General features: G+C 35.3%; 1 protein-coding gene across 1 annotated transcript in view; it reads left to right on the forward strand.

Annotated features, from left to right (window-relative positions):
- COL25A1 (collagen type XXV alpha 1 chain) overlaps nucleotides 1-14,514 on the forward strand; it is a gene marked incomplete at its 3' end in the record, with an annotated part of 303,353 nt that overhangs the window by 269,821 nt on the left and 19,018 nt on the right. Inside the window, exons 24-32 of the mRNA XM_083367097.1 lie at nucleotides 1,502-1,546; nucleotides 2,260-2,304; nucleotides 2,560-2,640; nucleotides 5,798-5,860; nucleotides 6,593-6,643; nucleotides 7,190-7,216; nucleotides 9,095-9,175; nucleotides 10,875-10,910; nucleotides 12,412-12,465. Of these exons, the coding sequence (XP_083223223.1) occupies nucleotides 1,502-1,546; nucleotides 2,260-2,304; nucleotides 2,560-2,640; nucleotides 5,798-5,860; nucleotides 6,593-6,643; nucleotides 7,190-7,216; nucleotides 9,095-9,175; nucleotides 10,875-10,910; nucleotides 12,412-12,465 (483 nt within the window). The remainder of the gene's footprint in view (nucleotides 1-1,501; nucleotides 1,547-2,259; nucleotides 2,305-2,559; nucleotides 2,641-5,797; nucleotides 5,861-6,592; nucleotides 6,644-7,189; nucleotides 7,217-9,094; nucleotides 9,176-10,874; nucleotides 10,911-12,411; nucleotides 12,466-14,514) is intronic.

Genomic DNA, 14,514 nt, shown 5'->3' on the forward strand with positions numbered 1-14,514 from the left:
AGCTAGAGATTTGTCTTGTCATTCCTATTTTTGGGAGTTTAGCTTCCTGTCGATGTCACTCATCCCAGCTCTTGAGGTGTGTGACTTTTTAAAAATAAAACAAACAAACTTTAAGGATGACCTTTTTGCATAGATGCTATTAAAACTCTGCAGAGACTGGGCAATTTGTTCTGCAGTTATACCCTGGGGTTTGGAAAATAGTTGTGAACCTACCATTAGCAGCTAACCAGACCATATTTTATCCTACTATAAGGCAGTCATATAACGAAACCTTTTCCAATGAAACTCCATACAGATTTGTTTTATCCAAGACTTATTTACAAGATTTATAATTATATATAATTATACAAGTTTACTAGTTCAAAGTATGCAGAGAGGAGGGCAATAATCTTGTAGTTTTCCTTTCTCAGTACTTTCTGCATAATTTTCTGGTACTAGGGACTCAGTCATCTTTGAAATGAGATTATAGCCTTCTCAACTGGGATTCCATGAGTCTCTAAGCTCCACAGAAGCGCACTAGGGGTTCTGCAAGAGATCATGATTGAAAAAAGATATTTTTTATAACATTGCATGCCATGTAATTCTAGTGCTCACAGTGATTGGAAATTTTATGTGCCAAGATTCAGCCTATTGCTTTGCTAGTGTCGTACATGTTGTAAAGCATTGAATAGGTTTCTTTTGTGTGTGTGTGTGATTTTTATGCAGGGTAACCTGAAACCTGAATATTATTTCAAAGGTTCCTCCAGGGCAAAAGATTGAAAAAGGCTGTTTTAATCTGAGCCAAGCATGATTTGTCATACATATCCTAATCCCCACTATTTTTTTTGTCCTTTGATCATGTTAGTTGCTTATTTAATCCCTAAATTGATAAAATTTTAATAATTCTTAGACACTATAATATAACTAAATCAGATCTAACCCCATCCTTGCCTTGTCTTGATCTCTTTGGCAAGATTGTAAATGAAAATTAATGTTCTTTTTTTTCATCTTGCTAAGAGTCAAATTTGCCTATCCTGGTATAATCCAAAAACGAATATACAAACAAAATCCTGGAAGTCTTGAAAATTAATTCTATTTAATTCTGCCTGCAAGCATCCAATTCCTACCTATCTTAAGGGGTATATATTACAGGTTGGCTAGTCTTAAACTAGGAATAGGCAGCCTTTTAAATAGCCTATATAGGGATCAGGTAAATTGGCTATTCTTCTACATCAGATTGCATATCTGTCATTGTCTACCAAAAATTATTTAGTTTGTTAGAGTCAGATTTCATCACTGCTGTTTAATAACATCAATCTAATATTTAATTGTAACATATTTTGCCTGTCTATCTGTATATGGTCATCAGTTGTCATTGGTGTTGTTAGTCCTTGACTGTTTTAATGCAGTTTTCTTGTTGTGATGCTTATTTTGAATAACATATTAAAATATGTTTCAGAAAAAGTTTAATGAATGTATGGATAGTGGATACTGCAATAAAGTGAATTAATTTTATATTTAGGGTCCTCCAGGCCCACCTGGACCCCAAGGATTGCAAGGATCAAAGGTGAGCATATCAGTTGTATTTGTGTGTTTATCAGTACATTATGTATTTGATATAATTTATAATGACATGTAAGTCTCTATCACTGTGTGCTTTGACAATCTTATAAGACACTCGGATGATTTAAGTAAAAATATTTAGTTCAACAATAACAAATTATTATATAACAACTAAGTTTTTTCAAAAAATTTAACAAAATGATCATAACGTAATTTTCTTACATTATTCTTGAAGTGCTTTAAAAGAATTCTAAATACCAAACTCTTGTAAAGCAAGATTACATAGTCTATTATTCATGGGAATACTAATTAGGGAAGAATTTCTTGGTATCCCAAAGATTATAGACCTGTCCATTTGTTCCTGGTCTTTTGTGAAGCCATTAGAGAGAGAAACTTTGTTGAACCACACCAAGAGCCAGCAGTGTTTTTTATTGTTGTTGTTGTTGTTGTTGTTGTTGTTGCTGCTGCTGCTGCTGCTGCTGCTGCTACTGCTTGTTTCAAGAAAGCATATTTTGGAAGTGAATCAGAATTCCTACTTCAAACTAAATGACAACATTTGTTAGTTCAAGAGTTGAAGTAGGTGCCTTTGATTTCTTCCTTGTAAGAGGAGAAGGCACATTAATCAAGCAGACTTATTTATCTAATATTAAATTACATTATATTCCAAATAATAATACCACAGTGGAATTAAGTTGGAGCTGGATTTTTTTTTTGCAGGGTGAACCTGGATCACCAGGATTATCTGGTGCTGATGGGGAGCAGGTACTTGAACATGTCTTTATAATATTACTATTGATAAATGAATACGATATGATAATGGTTCACCAAAAACTGAATATAAAGAAAGAAAGGGAGGGAGGAAGAAGGAAATACTGCTATCCTTAAATAATAAAAATATTGCCAGATATTAATGTAACTACATTTTTTTATTTCTGAAGTTAATACATTAGTTTAGTTCATGTTGATTAACATTGTTAGCATAATGGACATTTCATAGTCATAAATATGTTATTTCAGGGTCCAAAAGGTTCAAAGGGTGATCTGGGTGACCCAGGAATACCAGGAGAAAAAGGAGGTATTGGACTTCCAGGTTTGCCAGTAAGTTTGTTTAAAATTGTCTTTGATAGCAAAATTTCTCACTTCTGCTTCGGTATCTTTTTCTCAAAGACGAATCATATTGTTTTTATTTTAGAACATGTTACTTGGTGCTATGCAAAAAGATTTACATAAAGAAAGTACAGCAATGGAAGACGGGGAGAAAAGAGTGGTAGTTTTAATTAACTTCAAATGAGGCTTAGCGGAACCAAAAGATATGAGTTTTGAGGAAAACTTTGAAAGAAGAGAAGAAATAGTGAGGTTTTTTGCAGAAGAAATCCCAAGCATATGTAAATAGAATTCTCCTGCAAAATCAGAAAGGTATAGAAATAATAAATTATTCTTGATTTATCTTCCTTTGGAAAACTTTAAATCAACTACTTCAGATGGCAAATCAATTAATTGTGTTTTAACTCCAAGATGTGATAAAGCTAACTAGCAAAATTAGTGGGAGGTGAACTCTTTACAAGATAAAGCACTATAGGAATAGCTTAAAATGCAATGTTATTTGTATGTTGTTCTTCATGTTAACTTAAATATACTCATTTGCCATTCTACCTGGGTAAACACTGTTGATTTTAGCTCATTATACTGTGCCACAGAGTATTTAGGGCTCGTAACGTGGGTGTCCTCCTAGATTCACAGCTCTCCTTGGATGATCATATAGGAGCTGTGACTAGGGGGGCCTTCGCTCAGGTTCACCTGGTGCGTCAGTTGCGGCCCTATCTAGACCGGGATGCTTTGCGCACAGTCACTCATGTACTCATGACCTCCCATTTGGACTACTGCAATGCTCTCTACATGGGGCTGCCCTTGAGGACTACTCGGAGGCTCCGGCTGGTGCAGAATGCAGCCACGCGAGTGGTGGTGGGGGCTTCCCAATACTCCCATGTAACACCTCTACTCCGTGAGCTGCATTGGCTTCCGGTTGTCCTCCGGGTAAGATTCAAGGTGCTGGTTACGACCTATAAAGCCCTAAATGGCATGGGTCCGGGTTACTTATGGGAGCATCTGCTGCCGGCATCAACTTCCCTTCATCCAGTGCGCTCCCACAGAGAGGGCCTCCTTAGGGTGCCGTCGGTCAAAGAGTGTCGACTGGCGGCCCCCAGGGGGAGGACGATCTCTGTGGGCGCACCAGACCTTTGGAACCGTTTACCGGTGGAGCTCCGGACGGCTCCCGACCTTCGCTCCTTCCGACGTGACCTAAAAACTTATTTATTTGAACAAGCCGGCCTGGTCTGATGGGTTTAGGGATATTTTAACATTTTGTATTAATCTATTGAATTGGGCTATTGGATTTAATATTTCTTTTAATTTTTATATATTGTATTTTATTGTATTGCCCTGTACACCGCCCTTAGTCCTTCGGGAGAAGGGCGGTATAAAAATTAAATAATAATAATAATAATAATAATAATTATTATTATTATTATTATTATTATTATTATTATTATTATTATTATTATTATTATTATTATTCAAAGTATTCTCCGTCCCTCCATCTCTCTCTCTCTCTTTCTTTTTCTCTCTTCCTTCTTACTTATAGTGTATTATTAATAGCCTGACCAGGAGATAGCATTCCTGTGAAAACATTTCCACATTATCAGGCATCTTTAGGTTCTTACTGTATACATAAAATGAAAGCAGCTGTGTATAGCATCCCACTGAGCAGATAAAGAACTGAAAACACTGCTGATTTGTTTTGGGGCAGTTATTTTTCTTCTCAAGTGTACTGCTCTCACAAGGGTGATGACACATTTCATACATTTAAAGTTCATATCAACTGCAGGAAATCAGGAGTCAAAGAGGTTCAAATGAATATTGGTTTAATGCGTGGTAAAACTCTTTATAAGAAACTGAACTACTAATGGTTAAAACAAATTGGGGGTAGATAAGAGTCAATAGAATTCAAGCTGGGATGGGTTTAGATCTCTAGTGGGTGTGAAAGAATTCAAAACTGATAACGTGATCAACTCCTTCTTTGGTCAGCCTGGTCATCTCCTACAGTTCAATGTTAAGCTCAATTCAAACTCAAACAAAAAAACAATATTTAAATAAATTACCCATCGTCCTGTGCGCTCCCACAGGGAGGGCCTCCTCAGGGTACCGCCGGTCAAGGATTGCCGACAGGCGATCCACAGGGGGAGGGTGTTCTCTGTGGGCGTGCCTGCCCTATGGAATCAACTGCCAACGGAACTCCGGACTGCCCCCGACCTTCGTTCATTTCGCCGGGACCTAAAAACTTGGCTCTTTGAGCTATCTGGTCTGGACTGAGGGGTTTAATGTTTTTAAATTGTGATTTAATTTTTGTGTCTAGACTTAATTTAATTTATTTTAATTTATTTTAATTTTATATTGGATTGTTTTTAAATTTTGCCTTGTAAACCGCCCTGAGTCCTTTGGGAATAGGGCGGTATATAAACCAAATAAATAATAAATAAATAAATAAATAAATAAATAAATAAATAAATAAATAAATAAATAAATCTGAAAATATTTTTCTTGCAACTAAACGTCTTTATCATAGTAGGTGTGTTTCAAGTTTCTACAAATTAGCTTGAAAAAATACAGCAGAATATAATAGTATTGCATCCAAATAATTCCACATTCAGTTCCTGCTATTTCCAAGGGGCATAGAAAAACCCAGTCTAAGACTCTGGATGGCCATTATTGGTCACTGTAGAATCATTTCTTCAACCTGATGCCTTGGCTGACAAAGATCCAACACTACATGGCATGTTCTAAATATCAGAATTGTTTTGAACATCAAAATATAAGGGTCACCCTATTCACAATTATGACTATTGTAGATGTGCCAAATACACAGATATATTCAATGTTAGACATACTGAGTATATTTGTAACTAATTTTCAACACATCAGACCCTATAGGAACACATAAAAAACTTTTTGATTACATCATTTGAGTTGCACCTGACATCTTGAAATAACTGAAGCTGGTATCCAGCACAGATTCAGCCAGCCCAAAGATGATTCAGATGCTTTGGACTGAATTTATCTGCTTGGAATAGGAGGCTAGATAACAGTATAAGAAAAATTAGATCTTATAATTAAATATGTAAAGTCATGTTTTATTGCAGAAAAAATCATCAGCTGATAAGATGAAAGTATTTATAATAATACCATAACATTTTTGTAGGGATCTAATGGAATGAAAGGAGAAAAAGGAGATGTTGGATTACCAGGTCCTCAAGGTCCCTCTGTAAGTCTTGCTATATTTTTTCAGGCTTCCTGTAAAATAATCTTTTGGTTTTCTAATTACAGGTAGTTATCATTTAATGGCTGCCCTATTTAGTGACCATTTGAAGTTATGACTATGCTGAAAAAGTAATTTAATGACTAATGTTTGCATTTATGATCACCAAAGCATCCCCACTGTTATGTGATTGAGATTTGGCTGCTTTAAAACCAACAGGCATTTACAACCAAGGCACAATCCCACAATCACATGATTTAAATACCGTAGCCACTGTTTTTTAACCAGCTCCAATCAGAAATTAAAACAATATAACATCATATTAAAACTATGAAACTGAACAGATCAAAACATTAAAAGCAACATGATTGCTATATATGGGCTTCATAGCCATCTCGCAGAATCAGTGGAGAAATGTGAAGTAAAAATGAGAAGTCATAGTCACATGAAGTCTTACTTAATGGCCGTGGGTGATTTGCTGTATGATTGTGGTGCAAGGGATATAGGTTTTGCTTAATGATTTTCATTTTGATTTGCAAACTGCCCAGAGCTTTAGGAAGGGTGATACAGAAGTGAAATAATAAACAACAAACACAACATGCTCTAACAAAGGGTAGCACCAGTAGCACATCCAAGGGATTACAGCTAATTGCATGGTCCCCGCAGATCAGTCAATGTTGTCTGTTAAATGGATAAACTTATTTTCTAAATATATATATATGCATATATTTTACGCAGCTCATAGGATCTCCAGGTTCTCCTGGTCCACATGGTCCACCAGGACCTATGGTAAGTATTTTTAGCCATCTATGTATTGTGTAGTTCATGAATTAAAGCAATCTATCAGTGTTTCATATCCTTGAAAGCCTAGATGTCCACATAAAAAACCCTAACATTTTCAGGAGCTCTTAGTATAGAAGAGATTGGGGGAAAAGAAGAAAAGTTCAGGTGGTATCAAATATTTTTCTAATGAATTGTAATATAGGCAGAAATGTGAAAGAGTAATTTTGCAAAGGGGCTTTTGACTATATAAATGTAAGTAACAAGATCCTATTGATTCTGCTTTTGATCAGTGTTTTTTACATATTTTCAAAATCTTTAGAAAACATTTTGGAGTTGAAAATTGATAGAGGCTTTTAATTTGTTAGACTTGGCTTGACTTTTGTTAAATAATTAAAGATATTACTCAATGCAGTTTTGCCCAGCAATCCCTTCCTAAGTCATACACATGGACACATCCACATGCATACACACTGAGAGAGCCCCTCTAATATAATATATAGAAACAATATAGAAATGCATCCTGTAATTGTTATTTTTTAATTTATTTTTTAGGGACCTCATGGACTCCCAGGGCCAAAGGTAAAGAATTTAGTCCACAACTAAAATAATTTCCCTAATTTGTCATGCTGTCATTCTCATTAATCATGTTGAGGCATGCACTTAAAATTTGTCCTTGTCTCATTTTTCTGTGAATTTTTTTAATATTCGTAAACCTTTAAGCAGCTGCTTAAAATAAAATGTCAAACCATATATAAGGATTTATGGCAATTTCCTGTGCCTGTTCCACATCAATGTAAGCTAAATTAGCTTTCTATAATGTTAATTATGGAGAGCCAGTATTAAAATTTAGTGGTCTGGTGATAGTTTCAAACTATGACATTTGGAACTATCTTACAAAAAAGTTTAAGAAAACAGAGGACGAATGTTTATGTACTTAAGAAGTTTTTTAAAAATATATTTTCTTCTTTTACTGTCTTTTAGTCTTCTAATCAAGCTCATTTCTTTTCTTAAATTAATATGTTCTTTTGAATTATTTTGCCCATATCTTTGTATTTGAAAATCTATGTTCCTAACAATACCAGTTAAAAATCCACTCTTGTGGTTCAAAGTATTATATAAAATATATGGGAATTTAAATGTGCACACAAACACATTGTTCAATATTTATCCACTTTAATGCTATTTGCATTTATTTTTATTTATTTATTTATTTATTTATTTTTGGGACTTATATGCCGCCCTATCTCCCGAAGGACTCAGGGTAGCTAACAACAATAAAAAATACAATAATACAAAAGTTAAAAAAGAATTAAACTAGCAGCCCCAATAATAAAATTAAAAACATTTTAAAAATCCCTGTCATCAGTCCAGGTCAGCCTGATGGAAAAGGAATGTTATATTTATTATTGCTATTATTATTATTGCTATTATTATTGCTATTATTGCTATTATTATTATTATTATTATTATTATTATTATTATTATTATTATTATTATTATTATTATTATTATTACACATATGTATACACACACACACACACACACACATCCCTACTAAAAAACAAAATCAATTTGTATGCTACTTTTTAGAATCTGAAAACCATAAAATTCTATGGTCAAAGCTATAAATTAAACAAAAGTAAATGTACAAATAGTTCCCCTTTAGAAATTTTATTTCGCAGAGGTAGTGAATTATTTTTACATTCTATTCTTTGTAAGAATTGGGAAAATTCACTGGAAATTATCCTGTTTTTTTAAAAAAAATTATTAATGTTGGTACAATTAGAAATATCTAGATTTTTTCAGGGCAAAAGAGTTCCCTTATCAGATAATTTCAGAAACGTTTAAATTTTAATAACTTTGGTGGTCAGTAAGCATTTAATTACTTTTGGGGTAACTGTTACATAGTGGTCATTAGAAAGGATAAGCCTTTATCCTTTCACAGTCTTCCTCTGTTTAATTGATGATAGCCATGCTTAAAGGTTTGGAATGTTTTCATGAAATAATGCATATTTTAGTTTGCTATCTGAAGAAAAAGCCAGTTAAGGCAGTGTAGAAAAAAATTCTTTGTAATTCTGATTGATCAAATCACATTCACATTTTTCTGGTTTCATTAATTTTGTTGAAAGCCTGCAAGATTATGAATGGATTGGAATACATTTGCCATAAGCAACATGACAGTAAAATCATATTGATCCAAATTATTCAGAAACATTTCAAGATGTATGATTGAAACATGCAAGTCTATATAGATAGTTTTATGCTATCTACTCTAATAGGAGTCATGACTATTGCTATACAATTTTTTTATGATCTAGCAATGAGATGATCTATTTTGATAAACATAACCACTTAAAACTGGATTTACATTCATATCCTTCACTGGCTCTCTTCTGTCCCAGCTTGAGTATCCCTGTCAGCATCTTCACAAAATAGCATTTATACTTTTATATTTAGGGTGAACCAGGGTTAAATGGTCTTAAAGGATTGAAGGGTGAACCAGGTCACAAGGGTGACAGAGGGCCCCTTGGTCTCCCAGTAAGTAAAATACAGATTACAAACTTCTCGTTCTACTTTCAGCCCAAAACTCTGGTTTACTCAATAGCAAATATAAAGCTATCTCGTGCTGAAGTCTTTTTCTTAATCAAGTCTAATCTTGTAACATCCCATAATATATGGTTTTGTCATTTGTTGCTTTTATATTGTTATTTATTTGTCAGTTGGCAATGTTAATTAAAATTGTGACTTTATACCATTAATTATGCCATTATTTAAGTGTTGTGTAATGTTTTGTTTAAATATTAACCATTGTCCACACAAAGATTGTCCATATGCTAACTATAGATTTTTGTTTAAATAGAGTGGCTGTAATTGTAATACATATATTTTTATGAGGCATTTACTGTTAATATCCTAGGGAACAAGTTTGACAAAGTATTTTTCATTTGCTTGTAGAAGTATACCTTCTATGATTTAGCATTGTTTGGAATTGTTCTCATTTGTGTAGTATTAATTCATTGGTAGTGAGTGAACTTCATTAAAATCCCTATTTTGTTTTCTGGAAGTGTTAAGCTTTCCTAAACATAAACTAAGTCATATCAGTGCAAAATTCACTGAAATGAAAACCATACAAAAGTAAAATAACTGAGAAAATCTATTCAAAAGAGGCTTTCATCCAAAGTCAAGTCCATTTAAATCCATTCAGCAAGAGCTTAACTCTGTTTTGTTAAAATTAATGGAAATATAATGCATAACTTTGCTTGCTCAAGGTGTGACTTACGGGCCATCATATACATAAAATCTACCAAATAAAGCTATCTGACATCTTTAATTAACGTTGGTATGTGTGTGACAGCACTACATTGATTTTGTTCATATATTATCCACAGGGATCATATAATGCATAACTTTGCTTGATCAAGGTGTGAAAATACTCACGGGCCATCATATATATAAAATCTACCAAATAAAGCTATCTGACATCTTTAATTAATGTTGTTATCTGTGTGACAGCACTGCACTGATCTTGTTCATATAATATCCGCAGGGATCATATAAGTCTCAGCAATATCAAATTGAGTGTTGCAAATTTGACAGATATTTCATACATGATGACTAAACTTCTTGAAGTAATTGGTAAAATAGCTCTAATTTTAATATTCTTCCTATACTAATCATGACTACAAGTTACCAGTACTACAAAGCACTGCAGCAGCTTACCTAGGAATTTATTACAGATTGTCATTCTGTAAAAAAACCAGAAATATTTTAAAATATTTTATGGCTTTAAGTCTGTTATCATGAGAGCGTATATTTAATTTTTGCTGCACTACTGCTTTCTTAGTGTTTTAGTTATGGTTATAAACATACTGTATACTTATATCTTTGTTTTGCTTGAATATCTCTCACTAACTTTTAAATAAAGATGTGTTTATTAAAGATCAACAAATACTATATCAAGTGAACTTTGTAGCACTAATGCATCTAAGGACTAATTCTGATCTCATTAAGCAATTCCACTAGGTAATAAAATTACAGTTATATAGCCTCTAGTAAAACCATAAACCTGTTATGTTATGTATACATTATAACTTATCTAATACAGTAGTGTGGTACTTATTCTTGTGTAATCTGTGTATAAAAAAGAAGTTGTACTTGTTTATCACCACAGTTACTAATCTCACGTTCTTGTCATTCGTGTTATCCCTGTCATCTGTGCTTCCGCTTAACTATACAGGGAGCATCTGGCTTAGATGGGAAGCCAGGAGCCCGGGTGAGTCCTTCCTGTTCCTATTTCCTTCTTCACTCCCATATATATATATATATATATATATATATATATATATATATATATATATATATATATATATGTAAATTTTAAATTGCTAACAAAGAATTAAGGGAGACTGATATGCATTTCAAACTTATTAGTTTTCATCAGTCAGCCATACCCTTCTGAGATTCGAACCTGGGCTGATTGAACATTAGGCAGTTGTTTTCGCCTCTAAGCCACAGGATCTCTCTTGCTTTGTTAGCTGAGAAGCAAGGGGAGATATATGTCAAATGCTTGTTAACTATTTTTAGATTACCTTGCTAGGCCCCAAACATGGGACAAATCTTTATTTCCTGTGTCAGCCTAATATATATATGTAAAGGTAAAGGTTCCCCCGCACATGCGTGCTAGTCGTTTCCGACTCTACGGGCCGGTGCTCATCTCCGTTTCATAGCCGAAGAGCCAGCGCTTGTCCGAGGACGTCTCCGTGGTCATGTGGCCGGCATGACTAGACGCCAAAGGCGCACGGAACACTGTTACCTTCCCACCGTAGTGGTCCCTATTTTTCTACTTGCATTTTTACGTGCTTTCGAACTGCTAGGTGGGCAGAAGCTGGGACGAGTAACAGGCGCTCACTCTGCTACGCGGCACTCGGGATTCGACCCGCCAAACTGCCGACCTTCCGATCGACAAGTTCAGCGTCCTAACCCACTGAGCCACCGCGTCCCTTCATATATATATATGGTTATAGATTGATAACCTGATATATTGATAACATCAAGTTACAATATAATTGTCAGAGTCAGTTTAAAGAAGTCCATCTTTCTCTTCCTTTACTGACATTAATCCAGTCACTTTAGCTTGATTTAAAGAAAGGCAAACACCACGATGGAAAATTGTTATTTGTGTTAATGTTCTATATGGCGCCCTCCCCCTCATTTGGATGGTATTTTCCATATAGTTTCAGCAAAAAGCCCTCTAAAATTTACAATGCCTGGGATGAGCAGCTTATTCATAAAGTTGGAAGATACTAAATTTACATCATGAAGCTCTACTGTTATTTAAAACAAATTACTCAGCTTTCCAAGAGAGTGATGGAATAGTTTAGTTGACCATATAAAATCTCCTTTTTCAGCATGTCACCTCTCCCATCTATCTTTGTGAGTCTTTATGTGAATTCAGCATGGGATTTTCTTATGTTATCTCCCTTTGCTTAATCTTTTAACTCTTCCTAGAAAAAGATCCCTTAAATTTTAAATCTTACATAAATCTAAACAAGCAAGTAAACATTCAAGAGACAGAAAAAAGCACCTCAGAGCTTTAAGGAATACAAGTGGGATTTTTGAGTCTGCGAAAGCAACCTTCTCAACAACTAAGGCATCATTCAAATCCTTGTTCTCAATTGTTGACATCACGCTTGATTCCATATTGATTCATTCAATATAAAGCTTAATTTGGGCATTCCTAATATTTTTCAGCTCATGTTTTATTTCTTTTCTAGGGTATGGATGGTCCCATTGGTCCACATGGCCCTGCAGGTCCAAAGGGAGACAGAGTGAGTGCACGTCTGAGATGTTCAAATATACCTTAATAATATTGTATATTTTTGTGTTCTGTTCAAATTACTTACTGAAATATGTGGTGGTTGCATTCACAAATGCCTAACCTTACTGAATTTTCTCATACTTTAGGGATACATAAAGCAATAAACCAATAAAGCACAGGGGTTTCACAATGTATCAAGACATACAGAGATGATGATCATGGTCATGATGATAATGGTTACAAAAATCTACATTCTGCTTAATATTATAATTCTTACACAAATGCATCTGTTATAGCTTTACCAGAATCTTTTATACTACTAATGTATTGTGTTTGAGGCACATGCAAAAGCATCGGAGTGTCTTCAAAGATGTTAATAGGAAAATGATTTATTTGCTGCACAACCCAATACTGCTTTTTTTTGTTTCAACAGAGAAAATTGTATTGTTCTTTTGGTACTAAGAGGTCCCTCATCAGAAAGAGTAGTAGTACCTCTGAAAGTTGACCACCCAAGGGACTGAACAAAAGTGGTCAACACACATAGCAAAAACACAGGAAAAACATTCATACAACATTGTATCATACAAATCAATGTTGTTGTTGTTGTTGTTAGTTGCGAAGTCATGTCCGACCCATCACGACCCCATGGACAACATTCCTCCAGGCCTTCCTGTCCTCTACCATCTTCTGGAGTCCATTTAGGCTCACACCTACTGCTTCAGTGACTACATCCAGCCACCTCATTCTCTGTCGTCCCCTTCTTCTCTTGCCCTCAACCTTTCCCAGCATTAGACTCTTCTCCAATGATTCCTTCCTTCTCATTAGGTGGCCAAAGTATTTGACTTTCAACTTCAGGATCTAGCCTTCTAAAGAGCAGTCAGGGTTGATCTCCTCTAGGACTGACCGGTTTGATCACCTTGCAGTCCAAGGGACTTGCAGGAGTCTTCTCCAGCACCATAGTTCAAAGGCTTCAATTCTTTGGCGCTCAGCCTTTCTTATGGTCCAACTTTCACAGCCATACATTGCAACTGGGAAGACCATAGCCTTGACTATATGCACTTTTGTTGGCAGGGTGATGTCTTTTTAGCATGCTGTCTAGATTTGCCATGGCTTTCCTCCCTAGGAGCAAACGTCTTTTAATTTCTTGGCTGCAGTCCCCGTCTGCTGTGATCTTGGAGCCCAGTAAAATAAAATATGTAACTACCTCCATTTCTTCCCCATCTATTTGCCAGGAATTGAGAGGGCTGGATGCCATGATCTTGGTTTTCTTAATGTTTAGTTTCAACCCAAATTTTGCACTCTCCTTCTTCATTCGCAACAAGAGGCTCTTTAGTTCCTGTTCACTTTCTGCCATTAGAATGGTATACAGTATATAATATGGGATTAAAATAAAAAAAATAAAAAAATACAGCCTTGCCGGACTCCTTTCCCAATTTTGAACCAATCAGTGGTTCCGTGTCCAGTTCTCACTGTTGCTTCTTGACCAGCATATAGGTTTCTCAAGAGACAAATAAGATGGTCTGGTATTCCCACCTCTCTAAGAACTTGCCACAGTTTGTTGTGATCCACACAATCAAATGCTTTAGCACAGTCAATGAAGAAGTAGATTTTTTTTTTGAACTCCCTGTTACTCGTCCCAGCTTCTGCCAACCTAGCAGTTTGAAAGCACGTAAAAATGCAAGTAGAAAAATAGGGACCACTACGGTGGGAAGGTAACAGTGTTCCATGCGCCTTTGGTGTCTAGTCATGCTGGCCACATGACCACAGAGATGTCCTCGGTCAAGCGCTGGCTCTTTGGCTTTGAAACGGAGATGAGCACCAGCCCCTAGAGTCGGAAACGACTAGCACGCATGTGCGGGGGAAACTTTACCTTTATCTTTTTAGCTTTCTCCATGATCCAGCGTATGTTGGCAATTTGATCTCTAATTCTTCTGCCTCTTCGAAATCCTGCCTGTACTTCTGGTAGTTCTCGATCCACATACTGCTGGAGTCTAGCTTGTAGGATTTTAAGCATACAGTAACTTTACTAGCAAGTGAAATGAGTGCAATGGTGTGATGA

The sequence above is a fragment of the Vipera ursinii genome (assembly GCF_947247035.1).
Source record: "Vipera ursinii genome assembly, chromosome: 7".
Taxonomy (NCBI): domain Eukaryota; kingdom Metazoa; phylum Chordata; class Lepidosauria; order Squamata; family Viperidae; genus Vipera; species Vipera ursinii.